General features: G+C 38.2%; 1 protein-coding gene across 1 annotated transcript in view; it reads right to left on the reverse strand.

The window, feature by feature from the left end:
- Positions 1 to 16,051, reverse strand: part of LOC126260642 (uncharacterized) — a 166,255-nt gene that overhangs the window by 11,970 nt on the left and 138,234 nt on the right. The window contains exons 18-19 of the mRNA XM_049957980.1: positions 5,223 to 5,366; positions 5,001 to 5,141 (exon numbers count right to left, since the gene is read on the reverse strand). Of these exons, the coding sequence (XP_049813937.1) occupies positions 5,001 to 5,141; positions 5,223 to 5,366 (285 nt within the window). The remainder of the gene's footprint in view (positions 1 to 5,000; positions 5,142 to 5,222; positions 5,367 to 16,051) is intronic.

The raw sequence follows: 16,051 nt of genomic DNA on the forward strand, positions 1-16,051 counted from the left end.
GGCTTAGGATTTCCCGGCACTTTAGAAAACGAAACTCAGGGGGAAAAAACACGTTTTGGAAAGTTCTTTGATGTGCAGCAACATGTATGCTGCAAATTTTCATATTATGAAAGTATAAATTCGCATTCCACCAAACACCACATGTTCCTCTCCAAAGCATTGAAATCGAGATCGCAATGGGCTTTTGTAAGCCAGTCATCGCTCATGTCACGTGATCTCGCCAGCCGATGACAGCGGATATTCAGAGCATAGGACAAGTGATGCAGTCAGCCAATAGCAACATCATTGTTAAGTTTAGCGAACACACAAATAGGAAAAGTTAATATACATAATGCTCCTACAAGAAAAGAAAAGCTTTCAGATATAGTATTGGTCTCTAACATTAGTAAGCTGCAAGAAGAAGCTAAGCTTTCACATATAATGTTGATCTTTTTTTGCGCATTTTACACTTTAAGGTACATCACACAAATGTGCCAGTAAAATCTTTAGTACTGTCATAAATCTCTGATCTTCTGGGCTCGAAATTCTTCTGAATGGCTTGTCATCAAAGAGTTGATTTTTAAATGAGAGTCAAACGCTGTGTGATATAAGAAATTCATTGTACATTCTCGCACATAGTTCATCTTGTGTAAAAGGAAATTTACTTTGATAATAACACTTTTCAAACCACAATTCGCAATATTTACCCAGGATCTGTTAGAAATAGACTTGTTCCAGGAGTTGCCAGAGAGCGCCAGATAACAGGCGTCCCATCGCTTGCGCAGCTGCGATGACGTAGGAAGCCCGTATGTGTAAAACATTAATAGATCTTACATTATGTCATAAAAGAAACAAGACATCAGAGGATACTCCAAGAACATTGGAATTTCGTGAACCATAGTGCAATAAATAACTCGCCTTAAATAAAGTGAACCATACTGCAATAAATAATTTGCCTTAAAGTGCAAATTTGTGTGTCCAGATTGCCAATGAAGTGGGCCTTGACCTGATATTAAGCTCTTCAGAGTGGTTTTCAGGAAGTAAATTTTCTTGGAGTACCAGTACTGTATTATCTCATGTTGAGTTCTTTATTATGGCATAATGCCATACATGATAGAAGATGAAAACGTGCATTTGAAATGCAGTGAACAGTTGAAACTAGGCAATAGTGTGGTAAAAACTTCGTTTCAAATAAATTGGATGTCTCAGCGGAAAAGATAGATAAAAACCGAATTTCTTTAGCAAAGCAACAAACGTAACATGAGAGCAGTAAACGAAGAGGAAACAGCAAAATCGCAAAATGTAAACACAGATCATGTGGAGACTCCCCTACACCCCCCCCCCCCCCCCGCCCCACTATAACTCAGACTCCTCTGCGCATCAGATCCAGATCTACGATATTTCGAACCGGGGCAATAGTAGATGGCGGCGCCCTCCCTCCCTCCCCCCCCACCCCATCGAGCGTTTGAGATAGGATGCCAAAAAATTAAAAGACTTTTCAAAAATATGTTCATTTTGTAGCACACATCTTTCCGAAGAGTCTGGTGCATAAAATAAACAACTTCGAGGAAATGTATGACATGCTATCTGGTCTTAAGTGTCCCAAAGCGCAGTGTCACATGTCTTCACACAAAATTCTTCTACTGTACATCACTGTGTTTTGCACTGTGGAACTCAAATGTGTATATTTCAGAAAATTTGGACTCTTTATTGCCTATTAGCTAATAACTTGCTGTTCTGTGTAACATAAAATTAAATATAGGATATATAAAACCAGTTAAGACAAGAGACAAGCAAGACAGTACACATAGTACACATTTCTTCAATCCTTACGTCCTAGCGACCCCCCCCCCCCCCTTCTTAATCTTGCTACAGCTTTATATGGCGTGCTTTCCTTTCTGCAAAAGAATCTGTTACTTCATCAAAATTCGTCAAATGTTTTGCTACATGAAACATCGAAATATCATTGTCTAATACTGAAAAAGGTGTTAATACAAATAGTACCCAAGACTGGTGCGATTTCTTGATCTGATTACATGTATTTTGTCACTGTTTGCTAGATAAAAGAAAATAGGCCTTTCTATTATTGCAGGAATTGTAACACACATCAAATAAGCGAGACTGTTTTGGTAATAATGGTCATTTTTATAATACAACAGAATATAATTCGTGAAGTACCAATATCAAATGCCTATCTGGCCTACTACAAGCAGAAAGCTTTATGTTAGGTAATAGTTTCAAATTTCATTCATACGCTCCAGTTTCTCAATCATGAGATCGAAAAGCAGTAGTATGAAATTTCTGAATAAATTTGGGATCGTCATAATCTTCCATAATTTGTGTGATGTCCCCGTTTCTTCTCCTTCCTCGGTCTAATAAACAGTCTTCTCATCACTAAGAAACACAAATTTCCGTTTCTTAGAAATGGTGCAGGCATTCTCTCTCTCTCTCTCTCTCTCTTTTATATCCATGGCATTTTCACCCTTAACAGAAAAAGTTTCCGCAGAAAGTAATTTGGACGTGGGGAGGGGAGGAAGAAAGGGTGCCAATTTCATCTGCATTAAAAATTTCTTTGGGCTCCTAACCTTGCAATAATCATGGCATTGTAAAGTTTTTCCAGTAGTTTACAGTTTCTACATCCAAATCCTCCCTCTCTCCATTTACACTCTGAAATGAGAGCTTACGACATTGTTTAAAATGATCTCATCAGCTATTTGACGAACTGAAATTTTCAATACCGATCTTCAGCATGATTTTCCAAGCCTTCTCTTGTAGTATGTTTCCATTTACAGGAATGATGTCACTTCTCATTCCTTGAAACCATTTTAAAAGAATACTTTCCACATCACTGAATGTTGACAAGTGAATGTTCTTCCTTTTGCATCCAGATGAACTACTAGCTTTGGCATTTAACAGTGCTTCCTTGTTTTTGAGAATGCTATATAATGAAGATGGTGCCAAATCATACTTCTTTACAATGTTGTAAAGTTTTATGTTGCGATAGTCTTCGACATCGTAGATGATCATCAGCTTTTGCTGACTCACAGGCTTGCCATGTTTGCAGGCTGTAACTCCACAAAAGTAAAAGTGATAAATTTGTCAACAGCAAAAACAGCACTTCACAGCTTGGACTTCATAATTCAATGACTGTGACATCAGATCACGTGACCAGTGTCACATGGTAGGCAGGGCAGAAATAGCTTTCCAATTCATTCAAGACTTTTTCCAGTATCATGACAATGGAATTTGATTCAGATACATGTTGACTGAAAAAAAATCATTACTATATACCTGTGTTACTCTGAAAGAAATCATAAATTCTCTCGAACTTGTTAGGAATTGCATAAAAGCCGGATTTTAATTTGTAATATGTTTCATGTTTATTGCTTAAAAGTGGACTACTCATTAAAGTGGGGTGTGTTAAAAGCTGGAAGAATAACATTGTTCGTCTGGAGTTTTGCTGGGACTGATGAAAATATGTTAAAAGTGGGTTCATTAGTTTGAGATTTTACTCTAACTCCTTTGAGTAAATCCAAGTCCTTGAGAAATGCCCTTGTCTTGTTTACCAGCTTCTTGGTGGGATCAGCGCTGATCTTTCTGTAAGATTTGTTGTGTTAATTTTCCTGTAGGACTCGTCATCTAACAGGCCTGTTTCTTCTCAGTGTAGACCTTCTGCATTAGGACACCTGTTGCGGCATCTTTGTCAGCAGGTAAGGCAATACTGTCAGGGCACTTCCTCAGGTCTTGGTTGACTGACCTCTCTCTGCTGATGATGTCCGACTGTGTGGGTTTGGTTCTAGGCAGAGCACAAGTTTCACAACATACTTCTTCAAATGTTTCAGGTAGGAGCAAGCCGTAACCTGTTTAAATGCACTGACGATGTCCGAGACTGGTGTGAACCTGGTAAAGAAAGCAAATTTAAGTCCCCTCTCCAGAACTGAACTCACATTGTCACTCAGCTGTGTGTTTGTGAGATTGATGATAGTTTTGCAGGGGCCTTCAGTGACATACAAATTTCGATATCTGACATCCTGTGGTCTTCCTATGTATGGAATTCACTGCCACCCAAGTAACACTATCAATTTTTTCCTTGTTCCAGGAATTAAAATGGTTGGACAATTGTAAATGTAGTTTCAATAATTCCTGAGCCACGTTCTTTAACTCTGGCAGGTAAAGCTCACCCTCTCATGTACAAGGGCAAGACTGGCTCACTTCTCGATTCTGGCTGTCACTGAATCAATGTGACATAACCTTAGCAAAATTTGGCATGAACTTAGCGAAATTTGGCACTATGTCTTTGCACAGTGTATCAGAAATCCAAGAGTATTCAGCAAATGGCACCTTTGGTTGTGCAGCTTGTCAAATTTTTTTAATGCTGCAATACACTTTTTCCCTGTAAAGGTGTGTAATATGGTTCTCCAGTTTCTACTGGTATATTAGTTGATCAAACAGTCCCCAGGTGTACAGCTGGCAGAGTACATCAGCAAACAGACATGTCACCATTGTCAGGTATGGTAGTGAACTGATCTTCTGCGGTGTGTGGCTGACTTATGCCCCTCCCCATGTGTGTCGTTCTGTATGTACCCCAAGGATCAAGGGTGCTTGTGGGTGACCGAATAGGTGACTCCATCAGTGGCTGGAGTTCTACTGTTTTTATCCTGCTGCTTTTCCTTAAATTCTTTACTTCTTGGAAGTTATGCTCATCTTCTTCATTATTGTAAAAACAAAGAAATCCTTTATTTTATTCTCTGTTACTCATACTCTGCCCGATCTACAATTTCTCTTTCTTTCCCTCTTCTCTACTGCCCTACGCAACTAGAGACATGATTTCTGTAACATTGCTAACGATTGCTAATCTACTAATAATTACTGTAAAAATTTGTAACATAACTGTGAAAGAAATACAGTAACACTTGCAGTAAATGCAAAATGACTTAGTGCTATGAACAAGAAAGGGACTAAAAGGTTTATAATACAAAAACAACTTTTTCCATTTTCTAGCTCTCTGCTATCTGTCTTACCTCTTTACAATCTTCACTAATAACATGCATAAGAGTCACCAGAAAGACTTCAGACAAGTTAGGTGAGCTACAGAAGAGGGCCACAAATCTAGCTGCAATAAACGGCAGGTCTTGGGCATCTCTTAACTCACTGGTTGACACCTGTAACAGGACAAAATCTGAAGTACAAGTCAATTCTCCTGAATTTAAATTTACAATACCAAATTAGCAGAAAAAATTTACCACTGACTCTTCTCTATCCATTACTCTCAAAATCACATCAATAAACGTCTTTACAACATTTGTAACCAGCTTGGCAGATGTACCACACAATTTCATTGAAGACAGTAATACATTCCTTACAATACTCTCAATTTCTTCATAGTCCTATGACAAAAAAATTGATAGTAAATAACATTAAAAGTCTAACAAAAGTAAGAATAACAAAACAGAATATTTATAGAAATCCACTGTAGACAATTGAAGATGCCCAAAACAATGAGGTGAAACACATTTGGCCAAAACCAATAATAAAAATTATGCTTCAATAGACAAGTAACCATTATTTTATCTACAAGATAAATAGCATTAAGGCTTTGTTATATTAACAATCTTACTGTGACCTCTGGCTAAGGCAGACTCTAGAGATCATTTTCCGTACCGTTTCTTGGCAGGCGCACAGGAAGTAGAGATCCCTACTCATCATAGTTGACAATACTAAATAGATTTCACCTGTTTATATTGGCCTACAATTCTTTAACTCTTATGTGACCTGTTGAGCAAGAGTTAAAGAGATTAAAATGCATAAAAGTAAACATGTTCTCTCTCAGTGTGCCAAATAAATAGTAATCCCCGGATACTCATCTCACATAAGTCTGGTAATGACCGCAACTATTTTATATTGTTCAATGCCTCATCGACAATGAAATTTTTAGTAACAGAATTTTGTAACAAATAATGGGTAGTGGTATCGGTCAAACAAAATTTCTGTCATTTATGTCAATCACTTTTGGAACACAACTAAAGATTTAAAATGTGATAGCCAAATAGTCATCCCATTTAGGAGTATAATACTTTTATATTGCTTGTAATAGCCTAGTTCTAGTTGCTTGGCAACTTTCAATATCAGAAAGTGAACTTAACTATGCTTGCCAAATATTTGACCGTTTATAGTGCAGTTTGACATGTTTGTCATGCATAGATAGTGTTTGAGAGAAATTTTGATTAACAGAAAGTTTGAAAAGATGGTGGATGTTGTTTGTGTTGACATTTCACAGCATATGTTTAGTGAAAAACTGTTTTATTATTATTTATCTCACCTTATCGTGAGTTTCCACTACTATGAAACTATGATCAAGTATAAAAACAAAATAGCACTATCAACTACCATCATGATAGAGGTACCACATCTTTCCCAGCCATACATTACACGTTAAGAGGTTATGAATAGAGTCAATATTTTATGCATACAGTGACATACAAGTGGAGTGGATTGAAATAAAAGAAATCGAAGTTCTCCGGTTCTTCCACACACGATGTAGGCTACATATTCCCATGTTGCTGTATTTTTATAACTTCTCATTAGAGGACAAAGTTGAAGAGAACAAATTTTTGCATACTATGTCTTCTTTTTCAATGTGTGCATGAAGTAATAGTAAACATTTCTCTGTCCATCTGCAGGCAGTTGATGTAATCATCAGGTTCTGAGTGAAACATATCCATTAACAGGTTTCCAGTTGCATATTTCTCATTTTAAACCATTCCCTAGGTCAGTGTATTTATTGTTTTCTTCTTCTTTACACGCAGTGCCAGAGACCATGTTACAAATGTTTTATATGCATTTGTACCCATTCCCACTAGTGCCAAAATACAGCATACATCAAAAGTGTCTGCTTCAAAAGTAAGGTTAAATTGACAAGCTTTCTTAGTACTGTACGGGCTTGTTTGACACATCTGTGGCTAGACAAGAGCGAACTTGACAGACAAGTTTGCTCCTTTAAGAGGGACTTGAGTTTTAAAAAGTTTAATCATCCATTTGAAGGAAGTTGATGTAATCACCAGGTCCTGAGAGTAATATTTTTCCCCTTAGCATATTTTCATGGTGAAATCTCTGATTTTAAGCAATTCCTGGACAAGAGTCTTGTTTTCTTCTTCTTCTTCTTCTTTAAACACAGTGCCAAAGTCAGTGCCACGACTGCTTTGCGTGTATTTGTGGCAGTATTCACTATGCTCAAAATACACATGAATATTAATAGTATCTGTTTCTAAGGGAGGTTAAACTGACAAACATTGTTTGAACATGTACAAGCTTGCTTGGCAGATCCATAGCTAGATAAGAGTGATTTTGTCAAACATGTTTGATTGTTTAAGGGGGCCTAAACAATTCAGTACTAAACTACATCTCCATTAGCAACTTGCCATTATGATATTTTTTTCCAAGTTCTACAAACAGTAGAACCACTAATTAATCAGCAGTATCAGCCCATAGAAACACCAGCTTTCTTCAAATGACTAGGCAGTACCATGAGTGTTGTTGGTCCAGTTGTCCTGAAACTTCACTACTCAAATTTACATCAGCTTATGCATTCCAAAATCCACTGTACAGATTGTGTTACTGGTGTTGTTGTTACACAGGGTATTGAAAACATTTCCCCTGTTACCCTTCCATTCACATATTATACTTATGGAATCCAAATGTCCCAGAATTCAGTTTTTAAAAATATTTGATGAAATTCTATAAGTTTCTGAAAATTTCACTTGATTAAACGAAACATATGACAAATTAATATATTTTAGCTTATTTCTCTAACCTCTATAGTCCCACAGAAACACTGAAACAATAACTTATTTGAGCAATACTGTGACTGGAGTGTAGTTGGACTGTTGTAACAGTTCCAGGTATTGTACTTTGAGAAGAGTTTTGAAAACTGCCAGATTGTCACAAGAGTTACCAATGTCATTATCAGAATAGTGTAGTAGTTTCTATTATTTCATATAAGCTGTACTGGTGGTTTCTCATATTAATCATATTTTTTCCACTGAGTTGCAAAATGCAATGCTGAAACATGCCTGCAAATTTAGTGTCAGTTATTGTTAGAAGTGGAATGTTATCAAGAAAGGTTGATTTGATTATGAAGCAGTCTTCAGTACGTAACTGTTTTAATAGCATAAGTCATAGTGGGTGTTGTGAAATATTTGATCACATTGAGTCAAAGAAGCACATTAACAGATTTAGTGCACCAAGCTCTATAAAATACTACAAAATTATTTTGTAAAACCTCAATCAAGGCAAGACACCAAAGATCGAGTAGCTGAGCTTACACTAGCCTACCACATGGTAAAACTTCACCAAAATCTAGTGATTGTACTAATAAGCTTAATAGCATTATGTTTGATGATTCTTCCATTGGAAAAAATGTTTGGCTCAGCAAGAATTAACGTAACCTTGGTAACTGGAGTTATTGCTCCCCATAGTTTAAAGGAAAGCCCTGAGTACACCAAAAAGTATTCTTTCTACAGGGTGTCCACTGATGTCAGCATTCATAAAGCTGCTAAAATATTTCCCTTTGTTGTTGAGTTTTTCGATATTAATGAAAGAATTCAGTACGAACTTTTGAAGATGAGTTCCCTACCTAATGAAACATCCGACTAAATTTCAATTTTTGTATGAGTACCATTAAAATGTTTGATCTCGAAAAAAATAAATGTGTGGCATTTCATGGAGACAATACAAACACCAACTTTGGTGATAAATACAACATTGGATGAAAACACTGAATGAATGACATAGGCAACCCTGTACATATTTTGCACAACAGCATGCAGACATCTGCTGATAGTTTGAGGTGTGATGTTGAAACTATCCATTTTCCATATGCACAGTTAGAACAGAGATGCTTAAGGAGTTTTGGCAATTATTGAGGGGATGAATATGTGAATGTAATGTGTCACTCAAAAACTTGCCGGTTATCACTATTTTTAGCAGTTGAAAGAGTCACCAGGCTGTTTAAATCCTGAAATGAAGATAAAGTCCCCAAAATACTGATTCCATTTTTCAGCAATTCTTGAGGTGAAGCCTACTTATGGTTAATTCACAGCCAGCTTAGCACTCTCCAGCACGGAACAAAGGAAACTGAGGAAAGCACAAAAAGTATAACAGAGGTAAAGGATGTCCTGAACAATACTCTTGGAACTGTTACTAAGAGAAAAGAGCAGCAGTTCATTTCTTTTAATGTTAAATCTGTCCTTAAAAGAGCAGAAGTGACACAATCAGCAGAAATGGCATTTAAAGAAGAAGCTAACATATTTTATGAATATCAGAGCAAGTGGAGCACCTCATATTCCCCATGGTTATTAATGTGCTTGGGTATTAATGAAGAGTGCCAAAATGAGAAAGTGTTGAAGAGAAAGTTTATAATTCAAAGTGGGAAAAACTGAAATTGATTATCCCATTGTCTTTGATCAATCTGGGCTAATGACAAATTTTACTGAAGAAAATCTTCATGAGTGTAATGATGAAAACAAAGCACCATTCAGTGTCGTGAGAAGTGGGTGAGTGTTTTTGAAAGCTGTGACTGTCTTCAGCAGTACTCTGAGATGGTAACAATTGCAAGGTATTTATTTGCAGTACCAGCCCATAACATCAATGAAGAAAGGATATTTCCATTCATGAATATTTAATGGTCTGATAAAAGGAACAGAATGGAGGGCAACTCTGTTTAAGCAATCATACACATCCTGTACAACCACAAAAGTGACCACATGATATTTTACTACTATGTCTCAAAGAACAAATATATGAACAAGAAGACTCAAAGCTGTTTTCTCCAAGGACAATAGATCCCACCTACAAGTGCTCAACAGTATTGACAGTTAATGTTAATTTTACTGTGTTAAAAATTTGATGACTATATTACTTCAAAAAATCAGAATTTTTTTAAAAAAAAATTATGTACAGGGTGTTTCTAAATTAGTTATACTTTCATATAACTAATACTTTTGTATTGTAAAAAGGTAAATAACTTACAGAAATGTTTGATACAGCACTGAATGCACTATATCTTCGAGTTTTATTCCAGCTTAACACTGTTAATTCCCTGCATGGCATGCCCGACTGAGTTATTGCAGAGCGTATGCAGTGTTGTTTACGGTTTCACAAATCCAAATCCACTACTACACTTCAGAGACATTTCAGGGGAAATATTGCAAGCCACCACCTCAAAGACAAACTATTATGAATTGGTACAACTGTTTCACTGAAATTGGCATCACATAGTACGCTGGGTCAGGGTCGGCCAGCAGTTTCTGATGCAGCAATTGAACAAGTTCGGCAATCTTACATACGTACTCTGAGTAAATAAAATTGTGGAACATTTGTAAATAAAACTTGAAGATATAATACTGCATTCAGTGCTGTATCAAACATTTCTGTACGTTATTTACATTTTTCACAATTAATGATAACTTTTGTGTAACTAATTTATAAATACTTGATCTTTTAAATATGACTAATTAAACAGAAGTTGCAGAAGTAAGTCAGATTAAAGAAGTATATTAACAAAACATTAATACTAAAAATTTAAAAATTTGGGTTCATTTTGGACGAGGGGAGGAAGGGTGGAGGGTGGGGGTGGGGGGAGATGTCCATTATAGGAATGTGTACACTACGATTGTGAAAGGTGCCCTCTAGTGTACAACACTTTTCTTGTAAAATCTCCTGTGCATAAACATCACATGTATCTCATCAGTTGCAATTATTTCAATCAGAAAATCTTCACATTACATCAACTATATTATCCATCTTGTGAAGACGCATGGGAAGTGAACAGGAATCAAAGGTGTGAAAATTGGCTTAAAAGTCAAAGTTGAACATTTCATGCACTACAGTAGGGCGACTTCAAGTTATTAGACTACTACAGCACTAATACAAACTATATTATAACTAAAGAATTAGTTTCAAGAATCACTGTAAAGCCATTCTCCAAAGGCAAACAAGCAGTTTTCTGGCATCTAATTATTTAATTCAGTTTCAAACTCCTCTATATTAATCATCAGGATAAAATACCGAGGGTGAAAAGTTACCTTCGGCTCATACAGAAACCAGACTGTAGTTATAACAGTCAAAGGACATAAAACAGAATGAAGGAAAGTATTCAATCTGTACACTGAGCAATCAGTAAAGGGTATAAGGAGAAATTTGGAAAGAGAACCATTTAAGGTTTGCCCATGACATTGTAATTCTGTCAGAAATGGCAAACAACTAACAAGCTCACTTGAGTGAAATGGATGGTGTCCTGAAAAGAAATTATACAGTAAACACCCAGCAGTTATCACTGTAACCAGTTGATGAGTTCAAGTGTATTTCCTGGAAGACTGGAGTACACAGAAGTATCACAAATTTACAACAGTGGAGACTAGCAAATGACCTCTAAATATAGATCCACTTCCCTCCTTTCCATGTTCTGAAAATTTTTGGGAAGGTACCTAACAACAAAATTGTGAACCATCTTCCTGAGAATCATCTTTTAAAAATAGCTGAATTTGGCTCCTGTGAAAGCTTCTGTACTGAGAAGGCTATATATAATCTCACATACTCACTTCTAGAAGAACTAAATAATGATAATTAATACCCTGTTGCTATTTTCTATGATCTTTCCAATGCCTTTGATTGAGAAGATCGTAAACTAATGTTGTTGTTGATGCTGCTGCTGTGGTTTTCAGTATGGAGAGTGGTTTGATGCAGCTCTCCATCCTACTATATCCTGTGCAAGACTCTTCAGCTCTGAATAACTAATGAAACTTAAATCCTTCTGAATCTGCTTACTGTATTTATCTCTTGGTCACTCTCTAAGATTTTAACTCCCACACTTCCCTCCTGTAATAAACTGGTGATTCCTTGATGTCTCAGAATGTGTCCTATCAAACGAACCCTTCTTTTAGTGAAGTTGTGCGATGAATTTCTTGTCTCCCCATTTATATTCAGTAACTCCTCATCAATTACATGACCTACCCAACTGACTTTCAGCAGTATTCTGTAGCACCCCATTTCAAGAGCTTCTAATCTCTTCTTGTCTATGCTGTTTATCATCAATGTTCCACTTCCACACATTGTTACACTCGAGACAAACACCTTCAGAAAAGTCTTCCTAACACTTAAGCCTGTATTTGATGTTAACAAATTTCTCTTTGGCATAAATGTTTTTTTTTGTCACTGCCAGTCTACATTTTGTATCCTTCTACTTTAGCCATCATCGGTTGCCCAAATAGAAAAATTCATCTCCTACTATAAGTGTCTCGTTTCCTGATCTAATTCCCTCAGCGTCACCTGATATAATTCGACCACATTCCATTATCCTCCTTTTGCTTTTGTTGATATTCATCTTTCATCCTCTTTTCAAGACACTGTCCATTCTCTTCAACTGCTCTTCTGCATACTTTGCTGTCTCTGACAGAATTACAAAGTCATCAGCAAACCTCAAAGTTTTTATTTCTTCTCACTGAACTTTAATTCCTACTACAATTTTTTTTTTTCTTCGGTTTCCTTTAGTGCTTGCTCAATGTGCAGACTCAATAACATCGGGAATATGCTACAACCATCTCCCTTCCTTCTCAATCACTGCTTCCCCTTCATACCCCTCGATCCTTATAGCTGTCTTCTCATTTCTGTACAAGCTGTAAATAACCTTTCACTTCCTGTATTTTACTCCTGCTACCTTCAGATTTTCTAAAAAGAGAATATTCTAGTCACCCTTGTCAAAAGCTTTCTCTAAGTCTACAAATGCTAGAAACATAGGTTTGCCTTTCCTTAACCTATCTTCTAAGGTAAGTCATAGGATCAATATTGCCACATGTGTTCCAACATTTCTACGGAATCCGAACTGATCTTCCCCAAGGTCGGCTTCTACGAGTTTTTCCATTCGTCTGTAAGGAATTTGTGTAAGTATTTTGCAGCCGTGACTTATTAAATTGATAGTTTGGCAATTTTCACACCTGTCAACACCTGCTTTCTTTGGATTGGAATTATTATATTCTTCTTGAAGTCTGAGAGTATTTCGCCTGTCTCATACATCTTGCTCACCAGATGGTAGAGTTTTGTCATAGCTGGCTCTCCCAAGGCTATCAATAGTCTAATGGAATGTTGTCTACTCCCAGGGCCTTGTTTCGACTTAGGTTTTTCAGTGCTCTGTCAAATTCTTCATACAGTATCACATCTTCATTTCATCTTCACTTACGTCCTCCTCCATTTCCATAACATTGCCCTCAAGTACACCACCCTCGTATAGACCCTCTATATACTCCTTCCACCTTTCTGCTTTCCCTTCTTTGCTTTGCTTAGAAGTAGTTTTCCATCTGAGCTCTTGATATTCATACAAGTTGTTCTCTTTTCTCCAAAGGCCTCTTTAATTTTCCTGTACGCAGTATCTACCTTACCTCTAGTGAGATAAGCCTCTACATCCTTACGTTTGTCCTCTAGCCATGCCTGCTTAGCCATTTTGCAATTCGTGTTGATCTCATTTTCGAGACGTTTATATTCCTTTTTGCCGGCTTCATTTACTTCCTTTTTATCTTTTCTCCTTTCATCAATTAAATTCAATATCTCTTCTGTTACCCAAGGATTTCTATTAGCCCTCGTCTTTTTATCTACATGATCCTCTGCTGCCTTCACTATTTCATCTCTCAAAGCTACCCATTCTTCTTCTATCATATTTCTTTCCCCTGTTTCTGTCAATCATTCCCTTATGCTCTCCCTGAAACTCTGTACAACCTCTGCTTATTTCAGTTTATCTAGGTTCCATCTTCTAAAATCCCCACCTCTTTGCAGTTTCTTCAGTTTTACTTTATAGTTCATAACCAATAGATTGTGGTCAGAGTCTACATCTGCCCCTGGAAATGTCTTACAATTTAAAACCTGGTTCTTAAATCTCTGTCTTACCATTATATAATCTATCTGAAACCTTCCAGTGTCTCCAGGTCTCTTCCATGTGTACAAACTTCTTCCACGATTCTTAAGCCAAGTGTTAGCTATGATTAAGTTATGCCCTGTGCAAAATTCTACCAGATAACTTCCTCTTTCATTCCTTATCCCCATTCCATATTCACCTACTACTTTTCCTTCTCTTCCTTTTCCTACATACGAATTCCAGTCCCCCATGACTATTAATTTTCATCTCCCTTCACTATCTGAATAATTTATTTTATCTCATCATACATTTCTTCAATCTCTTCATCATTTGCAGGGCTAGTTGGCACATAAACTTGTACTACTGTGGTAGGTGTGGGCTTCGGGTCTATCTTGGCTACTATAATGCATTCACTATGCTGTTCACAGTAGCTTATCTATGTTCTTATTTTTTTATTAATTATTAAACCTACTCCTGCATTACCATTGTTTGATTTTTCATTTATAATCCTGTATTCACCTGACCAGAAATCTTGCCCCTCCCGCCACCAAACTTCACTAATTCCCACTATATCTAACTTTAACCTATCCATTTCCCTTTTTAAATTTTCTAACCTACCTGCCCGATCAAGGGATCTGACATTCCACACTCCAATCTGTAGAATGCCTGTTTTCTTTCTCCTGATAATGACATCCTCCTGAGTAGTCCCCACCCGGAAATCTGAATGGGGAACTATTTTACCTCTGGAATATTTTACCCACGAGGACACCATCATCATTTAACAATACAGTACAGCTGCATACCCTTGGGAAAAGTTACAGCTGTAGTTTCAACTTGCTTTTAGCCGTTCGCAGTACCAGCACAGCAAGGCCATTTTGGTTAATGTTACAAGGCCAGGTCAGTCAATCATCCAGACTGTTGCCCCTGCAACTACTGAAAAGGCTGCTGCCCCTCTTCAGGAACAACACGTTTGTCTGTCCTCTCAACAGATACCACTCCGTTGTGGTTGCACCTAGTGTACGGCTAACTGTATCACTGAGGCAGGTAAGCCTCCCCACCAATGGCAAGGTCCATGGTTCATTTGGGGGGGGGGGGCAGGGGTTGGAATTATTACCAGTACATTATTCTTGAAGTCTGAGAGTATTTCACCTGTCTGATATATCTCGCACAGCAAATGGAAGGAAGAGTGCTGTCATGGCTGCCTCTCCCAAGGCGATCCGCAGTTCTGACAATGTCTTCTAGACCCAGGGGCTTGTTTCGGTTTAAGACTTTCAGTGTTCTGTTAAATTATTCTTGTAGTATCATATCTCCCATCCCATCTTCGTCTGTGTTCTCTTCCATTTCTATAATATTACCCTCAATTTCATCTTGGGCAAGCTGACTTACTTGCTGCATGTCCATCCCAGTCAAACTATTAATCTCGTCTGTCCACGACAATGATGCACATCCTCTAGGTCTTCGGTCATAGACTTTTCTTGCTATGATTGATTTTTCCTAGTGCCTCTTGTTTCTGGCAATATGACCAAAATACACTCCTGGAAATGGAAAAAAGAACACATTGACACCGGTGTGTCAGACCCACCATACTTGCTCCGGACACTGCGAGAGGGCTGTACAAGCAATGATCACACGCACGGCACAGCGGACACACCAGGAACCGCGGTGTTGGCCGTCGAATGGCGCTAGCTGCGCAGCATTTGTGCACCGCCGCCGTCAGTGTCAGCCAGTTTGCCGTGGCATACGGAGCTCCATCGCAGTCTTTAACACTGGTAGCATGCCGCGACAGCGTGGACGTGAACCGTATGTGCAGTTGACGGACTTTGAGCGAGGGCGTATAGTGGGCATGCGGGAGGCCGGGTGGACGTACCGCCGAATTGCTCAACACGTGGGGCGTGAGGTCTCCACAGTACATCGATGTTGTCGCCAGTGGTCGGCGGAAGGTGCACGTGCCCGTCGACCTGGGACCGGACCGCAGCGACGCACGGATGCACGCCAAGACCGTAGGATCCTACGCAGTGCCGTAGGGGACCGCACCGCCACTTCCCAGCAAATTAGGGACACTGTTGCTCCTGGGGTATCGGCGAGGACCATTCGCAACCGTCTCCATGAAGCTGGGCTACGGTCCCGCACACCGTTAGGCCGTCTTCCGCTCACGCCCCAACATCGTGCAGC

The sequence above is a fragment of the Schistocerca nitens genome, chromosome 5 (assembly GCF_023898315.1).
Source record: "Schistocerca nitens isolate TAMUIC-IGC-003100 chromosome 5, iqSchNite1.1, whole genome shotgun sequence".
Lineage (NCBI taxonomy): Eukaryota > Metazoa > Arthropoda > Insecta > Orthoptera > Acrididae > Schistocerca > Schistocerca nitens.